A 10,701-nucleotide genomic window follows, 5' to 3' on the forward strand; every position below is an offset into this window, starting at 1 on the left:
TGTTTATTTGAAATAGGAAAAGGAAGGGGGAAAACAAAATGATTGGGAGGGGTGGGGGAGGGAAGTGGGGACAAAAACGTGAGAAGGGGTATCAATGTGTGAGATGTAAAGCACTTACTCTCTGGCAAATGTAAATGTAACCCCTCTATACATTACCCCAACAATAAAACATTTTTTAAAAAATCCTTAGAATTGCAGTTATTAAAACTCTCTTAGAAGTCTGGTGGTAGTGGCTCATGTCTTAATCCTAGCTACTTACTAAGATCAACGTGAGAGAGTGCTAGTGGAAAAGATGAAGTATAGCGCTGAGGCCCCAATTTCAGGCTCCACCACTAGCACAGGAAAAGAAAAATGAAAAAAAAATCTGTTGCATTTTCCATTGCTACTAAATTAATAGATTTTAACTTTGTTTTGCCATAAAAGTAACTATGGCTAGGCACCAGTGGCTCACACATGACTGTAATCCTATCTATTCAGGGAGCTGAATCTGAAGACTGTGGTTTGGAGCTATTCAGACAGGAAAGTTCAAGAGATTCTTATCTCCATTTAATTGTTGAAAAGCCACAAATGAAGCTTGTAGTTTAAAGGACAGAGTGCAAACCTTGAGCAAAAAACAAGATCAGGAGCTCACAGGTTCTGAGTTCGAGGACCAAGACTGGAACAGACAGACAGACACACACACACATACACACACACACACACAAAGTAATGATGTAAGATGATATGATATATTTATTTAAGTATGGTAACCATAACATAATGTTATAAACTCAATATGACATAATAAAATTCCATCTTTTATGTGCTGAAAAAATAGCATTTGTCATAAAATTTTGTTGTACTTTATTAATGTTATATTTTATGTAATGTATACTACACATAATCAGGAAAAATATATTACACAAAATGCATTGAATCTTAATGTATTCTTTTACAGTATTTGTAGTGAGAATTTTCCTTGTCTAAGTACAACGACTCTTCCTTTAAGTCAATAACTCTGGATATTTTTATAACAGAGTTCTGTTATTTTATAATTTTTTAAACTATGTTTAAGTGGTTTTTCAAAGAGTTTTCAAATCACTGTATCAATTTATCTTGCCACCCCTTTCATCATTATCTTCTAATCTATTCCAACCCTACCCATTCCCTCAAGTTACTATTATTTTCAATTTTGATATTTTCCTTTAGGATGGATTTATACATGACTTATGTGAGGAAGAGTGAGCAAGTTAAAATCATTAGTACTGCTCTCCATTTTCCAGGGCAGCTAATATACCTGGTTTAACCTGAAAAAGAATATAGAAGCCAGGAACCAGTGTCTCAAATCGGTAATCATAGCTACTCAGGAGGCTGAGATCTGAGGATCTAGCCTCCTTGGCCTAGCCTGGGCAGCCACGTCTGGGAGACTTTGCAAAAATGGGAGGAAAGAAAGAAGGAAGGAAGGAAGGAAGGAAGGAAGGGAAGAAAGAAAAAATATTCTAGTTTGGTTGGTTTCCTTTTCTCAACAAATCCAGAACCTCCTGCCACAGAAGCTCAGGAAAAGAGAACAGATAAATATATATATAATTTTCTTAAAATCTCCATTTGTACACAAAGCAAAAAAATAGACCATTAAGGTTTGAAAAGCAAAGTACACAACTATTTTAAAGGGAAAATATAAAATGACATAACTGAAAAAGTATGAGATTTCAAGTTTTCCTGAAGTGTTTAGTATCATTTTCTATTCTCTAGTCTTAAGTCTGACATATCGTTACTCTTTACTTTATTAATTCATAAGTATTCTATTGGAAAAGGAAAATGACTTCTAAGTCTTATTTGGAATTATTATTAATTTCTTTGTGAGTCCTGGTGTTCTTGCCTATATATTGAAATACTGCCTGAAAAGATTGGTTTCAAAATATGAAGCTCTTAGTTTACCATTATTCTCTCTGTGTTTTGTTTTTTTTTTAAATATTTTAAGAGATGTATAAAGTTCTGTTCAATTCAACTGGATGATGACAAATACAATTGAACATGTGCAATGAAAATTGTTTTGATGTTTCCATGAAAGACCTGTTTTCTAAAACTGTTTCAAGGGAGCTTCCATCCAGTAATATTTCCCTGGTTCTTGTCTTCAACCCACAGGGTGTTCTCTGCGCAGCTCCTCTGATTTTTATCATTCCTTCAGCATGCTATCTGAAACTGTCTGAGGAGCCAAGGACACACTCAGATAAGATTATGTCCTGTGTCATGCTTCCTGTCGGAGCTGTGGTGATGGTTTTTGGATTCGTCATGGCTATCACAAATCCTCAGGACTGCACGCATGGGCAGGAAATGTTCTACTGCTCCCCTGACAATTTCTCCCTCACAAACGTCTCTGATTCTCCCATTCAGCTGACAACACAACTCTCCATTTTAAACAGCAGTATCTTTCAATAAGCTCTCTTTGAGAAAATACACATTTGATAGCCTTGTAACCCCTCCCTATTTTCCTACGTTTTAGTCTCTGCTATAACAATTTCACTGACATTTAGCAAGACTTTCTTCTTATTGTTCACTGCAGTATCAAAGATGGATATATTTTTACCGTAAACCAGAACAAGTGTTTTATTCTAATAGCATCACCACATTAATGCTAATTGAAGAAGCAAAAGTGAAGCCTTTTGCATTTGCTCTTACCCCCTCATTAAAGCATTACTTTTATTTAATATGTGAGCCAATATACTGTGCTCCAAAATAAGTATGTGCTTATGAGTTGATAGTTTGTGTATGGATCCTTCAGAAAAAAGCAAATGTTTTTAAAGATCGGTAGAGTTAGAGGAAAATTTAATAATAAAAAAGGAAAGCCATTAGCAATCTGAAAGTAAAAAGAGTAACTTCATTTGTTTAAGAAGAATAGAGTCCTGAAAAAATGAGCTAGGTCCTCCCTGTGTTAAGCATGAACCACACAGGCCAGTTATGCATCTAATTTTTACTTGTTGAATTTGCAGTGCTGACAGTGATATACAACCACAGGTTGAAATTTGAGACTCCAAGTTCACAATCAGAATTAGGGCTACACACAAGGCATTTTCACTGCTCTGGGATGGGGTGGGGGGGAATCACAGAGAGATGACAGAGGCTCATGTTGCCTGGGTTCTTTGGCAGCAGATGCTGCTGGAGTTTTCCATGCAGGGTATTTATTCGGAAATATAACCAGTGGGAAAGAGGAGGAAAACAGGATTGGGAATAGATGTCAGACTACAAGTTGACAATGCTCTTCCACAGGGAGTATGGAGTCCATCAGAGTTGGCCCGGCAAAGAGGAAATAATAGTTTTAATACTGCTGCTTCCAACAGATGCTTGATGTGGGCACCTGGGGAGGGATGAACCCTTGGGCTAGCAGCTCTTTGCAGCTGAGCAGAGCCAGAAGGAAGTGAGAGCTGGAGGCTAGTTATCTCCAGATGACTTAAGCACTACATGCTTTCTTGTTGGGGTATCTCGGAATACAGATGTATCGACCACAGATGCCCTTGATTTCTAATGAGGATTTCTACTTTTATTAAATTAGGACTTCATATTTTTATATCTATGAGAGTCTCTAAATGTATCTAGGAAAATTGGGTTTCATTACATTCACCAACTTTTGCCCAAGACTCCATTACTTAACATTTTGTCAGAATTTCAATCAGGCTGACTATCTATAGCTCTGTTTATTGTTGTTAAAATTATATGAACATGCCACAAGAACAATTGGTACACATAACATTGGTAAGATTCACAAAAAAATCCCAAACTAAAATAAAACAAAAGTACTGCAAGATGTATATAAAAATAGCCTCATAGTAGTTTAGATTAAATAGTGAGAATTAATTCACCACACAGCTTAGAAATAAAGACATAAAAAATACCAGGAGATCTGTATCTTAGCCGGCCTAGGGTAAAGGTAGTAATATTTGTTTCCATAAAACATATATGCCAATAAATTAAGTTAAAATAAATTTGCTGACTAGCTAGTCTTCTAAATTTTTTTGCAGTTATTTAAGAGCCATATGTCTAAGCAGTTTATACACATTTAGGTAAAAGAATTATGAAAGAAGTTTCATTCCATGCTATAGGAATGTAAGAAATAGGTGAAGCAGTTTAGCCCTACATTACTCAAGACTAAGAAGCATTTCCTACCTAGTTATTAAGGTCATGAGAGATGAAATTACTCAGAGTGCAGAAAGAAAAATATGTTAAGGATCACATAATTTAGCACTTAACTATCTATTATCTTGTACTTTGGTCATTGCTTCAGACATGCTAACCTTGAGTTTTCAGGTAGAGCTCCGAGTAATAACTGAACAAAATGATAAGACCAATTAAGTTTATTGTTAATCAATGAAACAACATAAATTCCTCAGCTTTGGTTAGTAGGTATATGGATTACTAAGTTTGAATAAATCTTAGATATGCATATCTACTTTGTAAGAAAACTACCATAATGACAAAGTAGAGCATCACTTCCTCTGTTTTGTTTCCCCAGTTCAGTAGATTTCCATGGAAACCCATCATTCCCTTTGTAACAAGAAAATGCTCAGATTTTCAGCCTGTGTTTGAAGCTGTCAATCCATTGAAACCTCCAAAATATTTCCTCATTAAAAAAAAAAAAGATGGTGATTGGGCTGGGAGTTTGGCCTAGTGGTAGAGTACTTGCTTAGCATGCATGAAGCCCTGAGTTTAATTCCTCGGTACCACATAAACAGAAAAGGCTAGAAATGATGCTGTGGCTCAAGTGCTAGAGCGCTAGCCTTGAGGAGAGTCCAAGGATAGTGCTCAGGCCCTGAATTTCAGCCCTAGGCCTGGCAATAAATAAATAAATAATTAATTAAGATGGTGATAGAAAGCAAGATTGCCTTCATACCATAATGAAAACATTAACTACATTTCCTTCCATGTAAATTAGATGCCATCCACGTAATTTAGGAATGAGGTCCTTGTCCACATCACCTACAACCTTTGATTTCAGCCATCCTTTGACCATCCTTTGAACCATATGCAAAATTCCTAGTGAGTAAATGGCCTTGTCTCTGGATTATTTCCACTAATGTCCGGTGATACGTGTTAGCTCCTGTCTTTCCCAAAAGGAGTCTGAATCCAAGTTATCTAACTAAGAAAATCCTAACTAGTTTTCTGCTGGAATTGTAATGTTCACATTTACCTATTTAGAGACACATTTCTTAGACAGGAACAGGCCTCCTGCTGGTGTATCTGTTGCAGCCCCAAGTAAGAATCTGTTCAGAAAGGAAGGAGTGACTGCTGATTGGAACAGGTATGGACATGCAGTGCAAGAGCTGTACACTCTTGCATGGACCAGTGAATGGCCATGAGTTAGGGTGCCTATAACTGCCTCAGGGGTTGTGATAGCCTCAACAATTAGCCATACACCTTTAAGAACGCATGTGTACTCTTAAAAAGAGCATGAAGATGGGCTGGGAGTTTGGCCTAGTGGTTAAAGTGCTTGCCTAGCATGCACAAAGACCCGGGTTCGATTCCTTGGTACCACATACATACAAAAAAGCCGGAAGTGGTGCTGAGGCTCAAGTGGTAGAGCTCTAGCCTTGAAAAAGTCCAAGGACAGAGCTCAGGCCCTGAACTCAAGCCACAGGAATGGCAAAAAAAAAAAAAAAGAGCATGAAGAATTTACCTAGTAGAACAAATATGAGTGGACCAGAGATAGTGTTTGCAAGAAAACACATAGATGAGGAGTAAAAGAAAAAGAATAGTAATTATTATCTTGAGCAGTGCTTTTCAAACTAAAATGGGTGTCAAAGTCATCTGGAGGAATTGAAACAAGCATATGTTACCAAGCTTCACTCTGGTTTAGTGCTCCAGTGTGGAGCCTGAGCATTTGCATTTTTTAAAAAGTTCCCAAGAGATGCTGTCACAGTTGATTCAAGGCCACGTTAGTAAGGCTGGAGGTTAGTAATAAGAAAGTAGGAGAAAGGGACATCTGTGTAGAAGCTAGGACAAAATAAAAGCAAGATGCAGGAAGGGAGGGTCAGGAAAATTAAGAACAAAGGGGAAAATAGAGATTACAGTCTAAAGTCAACACAGCTGTGGTGGTTCAGCTCAAGTCTGCTTATAAGCCTGCCAGAGCTCAGGGAAGTTGGCCTCAGCTTTACAGACCTTAGGAGAAGCCAGAAAACACATTAGTCACTCAAAAGCACAGCCACTATTCCAAGGACTCAATTCTCAATGGAAAAACAGGTAAAAAGTGGGGTATGTACAATGTTCTTGCTGATGTCATACAGATAAAGAAGTCATGCTTCTGTCTCCCATAAGACACTTTCATTCAGGTTTTCTCCTTAACAATGAAGATTAGCTTGGATATTCTCTGTATATTCATTTATTATCGATATGGGAGTGTTCCATTAAAACAAAAGCAAACTGTCAAACACTGGGTTTAGTCTGTCCATCACTGGGTTTAATTGGTCTTTCCTGAATCTTACCTGATTTGGGTTCTTACCAACTCACACATGAGCAAATGTATAACACAAGTATTATATGTTTAGACTTCCTTTTTCTGCCAAAATAACTTGTGCATCACTCTAAAACTCATGATATTAAACCAATCTTTTGGTAATAGTCTTTGCCTCCTTAAAACTTTCCATGAGCCCTTGTGATTGTTGGATAAAATAGAAACTCCCTAGCCTTTATGTCAAATCTTTCATAAAATGGTCTCAACACAAAGGTTTGTCATATTTTCTGTGACAGCAACTAGCACCATATCTTCCACTGTAACTAGAATATTTCTTTATACTGAAAGTGCTCTGTCGACTTCCCCCTTCATCCCTGAATTCTTGGAATGCCCTTGCCTGAAATTATCACACTCCCCATCGAAATTCCATTCACCTTGAGTCTTTTCCATGTATCATCCTTGACAGCCCTAACTATGAGCTGGCTCCTCTGTAATTGCGTGATTCTAGTAGCTATGTTGCATGAAGGAGTTTTGTCTAGGCAACCTTGCTAAATACTCCTTGAGAACAGAGAATATGCTTTAAATGTACTCTTTTCATTCTTGGTAGCCCATGGCATGGTGGCTTGAAATATAGTCAATTATGACATAAAAGAGAAATTGATTAGTTGTACCAATATAAAATAGTTTATTGCATTATTGAAGCTATAATGCAGTCACTGAGTAAGGTAGCAAATTAATATAAAATTTATCCAAGAAGCTGGTTTACATAAAATTGATTTTATTTAGAGATCAGGTGATTGCCTGAATATGAAAATCCAAAAAGTGATAGGGAATATTCTTAAAACAACTCACATATGCACTTCTCAGGATTTGTCATTCTCCTTGTTTATATTCTAAGTAAACATTGCTTATATTTTTCTTTATCATAAGCCTCATGACAGCTAAGGCCATGTTATTCTTTTTTTCTTTCTTTCTTTTGCCAGTCCTGGGGCTGGAACTCAGGGTCCAAGGATCTGAGCACTGTCCTTGGGCTTTTTCAAGGCTAGAGCTCTACCATTTGAGACACAGCACCACTTCCAGCTTTTTTCTATGTATGTGATACTGAGGAATCGAACCCGGGTCTTCATGCATGCTAGGCAAGCACTCTACCACTAGGCCAAACTCCCAGACTTTTATTTTTGTGGATCATGGGGCTTGGAACTGTCCCTGAGCTCTCCAGCTTAAGGCTACTGTCCTACCCCTGATATTGGGCATTGTCCCTGAGTTCTTCTGCTCCAGGCTATTGTCCTACAATTGAGCCAAGCACCATCAGGTCCTTTTGTGCCTGGGCTGGCTTTGAACCTTGATCCTCACATCTCAGCCTCCTGAGTAGATAGGATTACAGGCATGAGCCACGATGCCAGGTTAGGCCACATTATTGTTAATTTTAATTTTGCCCATGGATATTCACCTATATTACTTGAATGAGTAACAGCTTTAATTTATCCAAATATGTATTTCAATGTAATCCAATCAGAGAAATTCATACTACTCCCTTTATTTAAAATTACAAGAAATGAAGAATCAAAACTTTACATCCAACTGTGTTTAAGGTTTTGGGACAGATAGTTCAGTAATATGACCCAGCAATGAAGAGAACAGGGGTTTAGGAACCAACAGGTTAACAATTCAGGAGAACTATCTCAGGTAACATCTCAGTTTGCAATTTAAAATTGAAATATTTGAAATTTTTATTCCCAAGACACAGAAGCAGCTAGTATTTTTATCATTTTATGAATTTTTTTTTGCTATAACATAACAAGGCAAGTTCCTGATAAAGGGATTCATTGAGACTTGAGTCAACTCCTATCATATAACAACATTGTGCTCTAATTCTTTTCTATTTGTGCTCTATCTGTACTCACCCAGGGTCTGGGTACTTTCCTGGTACTTTGGTAGTTCAAGACAGGAGTCTTAGGGACTTTTCTCACTGAGCTGGTTTCAAATCATGATCCTCAGAACTCAGCCCTCTGAGTAGCTAGTGTTACAGGCATGATGCCCAGGACCTGAAAATTCTCCCCTTTTCCCCCAATTGATAAATAAATAAATAAATAAATAAATAAATAAATAAATAAATTTATCTTTATTGTAAAGATGATATACAGAGTGGTTATAGATACGTAAGTATGGAAACTAGTACAATTCTTGTCCTACACTATTACTACCCCCCTCATTTTCTCCCACTATCTCTCCCCAACTACCCTCCCCCAAGTTGTAAGGTTCATTTCCAACATATTGTCTTATAAGTATCACAGATTCATCGGTTAACTCTTTGTTCTTTGTCTCACCATTTCTGTGATTCCTCTTCCCATTCCCAAGAAGATACAAATATACTAGAGATGGAGTAACCTGTCCTTGGATTTCATGTATTTTGTGTCACAAGGCATTTCAAAATGAGATTAAACTTAAAAATAAGGTGTGTAAATAGACAAGTAAACTGTAGCAAGTTTAAACACAAATTAAAATAATGGGCCTAGACCACCCTTGAAGTTTTTAAGATGGATTTATCCAATAGTGGAAACACTGGGGGATGATTTCTAGAAGACAGCTTAACCTTTCAAAGTAGGGTTTGGAAAGAAGAAATAAGCAATTAAATAATGTTTGGTTAAAATAGAAAGTTTCCTAAGGAACAAATAATTTTATATGTGTGAGCTAAATGTGAGCTGAGGATCCATCCTTTCTTTTCCTCAGGTGGCATGATGAAACTTGGTCTTAAACCTCATTCTACAATTCAGAGGAGCTATATGTGACTTCTGCAAATCCTTCTCACTTTTTTTTTCACATTTGTCTCTTCTGCCAAAGACCAGATATCTTTTGGTCTGCATCTACAACACCCCACAATTCTCTGGCTGCCAAACACAATCTTTCATCATTCATGCCATGCAATGTCTGAGTTATTTCTCATTACTGATGCTTCTTTTGAAAAATTGCATGGAAGGTCTCTGTGTAGACATTGCCATCCATGCTCAGCCTTAACTCTTCATAGTGTAGCTCCTGAAATAATGAAAAGAAGCTCCTTCTTCCCTCCCCACTTCCAGAACTTCTGAATATCTAGAATTTCTACACATGCACACATATCTTGTATCCATTTTCTCTCTTTCTCCCTCTTTCCCCCTCTCACTCCCTGTCTCTCTTTGCCTGACATTTGTCATTTTCCTTCTCCAAAAATTAATGCTATTCCTTCCTAAGAAAACTTTAAATGGAAACTATCAAATTCACTTGATTTTCTTTCCATTCCCTGGGAGGTAGGCCCTCTGTCCTTTGTAGTTTGAGCCTCATTTCTGGTAACTTTGTTCAAACTACTGCTTCCAATTAAACTGAGATTTACATTCATGTCTGTACACAGGAACTGTCCCATCCAGATGTGTGAAATGGATTAAACAGCCCTAGTATGGTTTCCTAAGATAGTAAACTCACACAGCTGAAACTAAGTTTCCATAGGCCTTACAGGCTTTTCTTTCACCCATTATAGTTTTACCTAACATAAATCTGTTATGTACACAACAGCTGTGTCTCTATGCTTTCCTGGCCCACTACATAGCTTTTTTGAATCAGGTTAGATTAGTAGTGAGTAGATCAATCATCTGCTTCAAAGATTAGAGGAATCTTTTCAAATCTACTAATTTTATCTAGTTTCAAATACAGAGTGATCGTACAATGTCGGATATGTTGTGTATCTTTTTTATATGTTAAAAACAGAGACATCTGGGTTAAGGATGTAGCTTACTGATAGAGAATTTGTCTAGCATATGTAAGGTCCTACATCATAGACAAAAAATGCAGAGATTTCCACTTCATAATAAGAAATAGTAACTTTCACGTAGTATTTTCTACTTCATAATAATCTCATCTTAATAATAGGAGGCATGAGTCTAAGAGCCTGCAAATGCTATACTCCTCTCCATTACCTACTCCCATACATTCCAGTAGATTGTAAAGTCATATGCAAATATCTCAAATTGCTCTCCTTTCAAAGGTCTCCCTAACCCTTTTCTTACAAACAGTATTTTTTCCCTCTGCAACTATGGTGCGATATGTATCTGACAGCACAGGGAACAATCCAAAATTAATAAGGACTTTCCAACCTTATAGCTGACCAATATTAGTATAAAATGTGCTAAGACTTAGTAAAATCTTCTGTGCCGAGAATAACTTACACAAGTTTGTAAATTGTTCCCCAGGTGCTAGGATTGGTTTATGTGCTATGTAAGTAGTAAATTTAATGATCATTAAGGTCTCTA

The 10,701-nt window shown here is 37.1% G+C and overlaps 1 protein-coding gene across 2 annotated transcripts in view; it reads left to right on the forward strand.

Annotated features, from left to right (window-relative positions):
* Slc38a11 (solute carrier family 38 member 11) overlaps positions 1 to 2,418 on the forward strand; it is a 40,487-nt gene extending 38,069 nt beyond the window's left edge. For both annotated transcript variants that reach the window (XM_090343097.1, XM_090343098.1), the window contains one exon: positions 2,125 to 2,418. In XM_090343097.1, the coding sequence (XP_090199223.1) occupies positions 2,125 to 2,418 (294 nt within the window). The remainder of the gene's footprint in view (positions 1 to 2,124) is intronic.
* Positions 2,419 to 10,701: the final 8,283 nt, after the last annotated feature.

This window comes from Megascapheus bottae, chromosome 12 (assembly GCF_031878675.1).
Source record: "Megascapheus bottae isolate mThoBot1 chromosome 12, mThoBot2.hap1, whole genome shotgun sequence".
Classification (NCBI taxonomy): domain Eukaryota; kingdom Metazoa; phylum Chordata; class Mammalia; order Rodentia; family Geomyidae; genus Megascapheus; species Megascapheus bottae.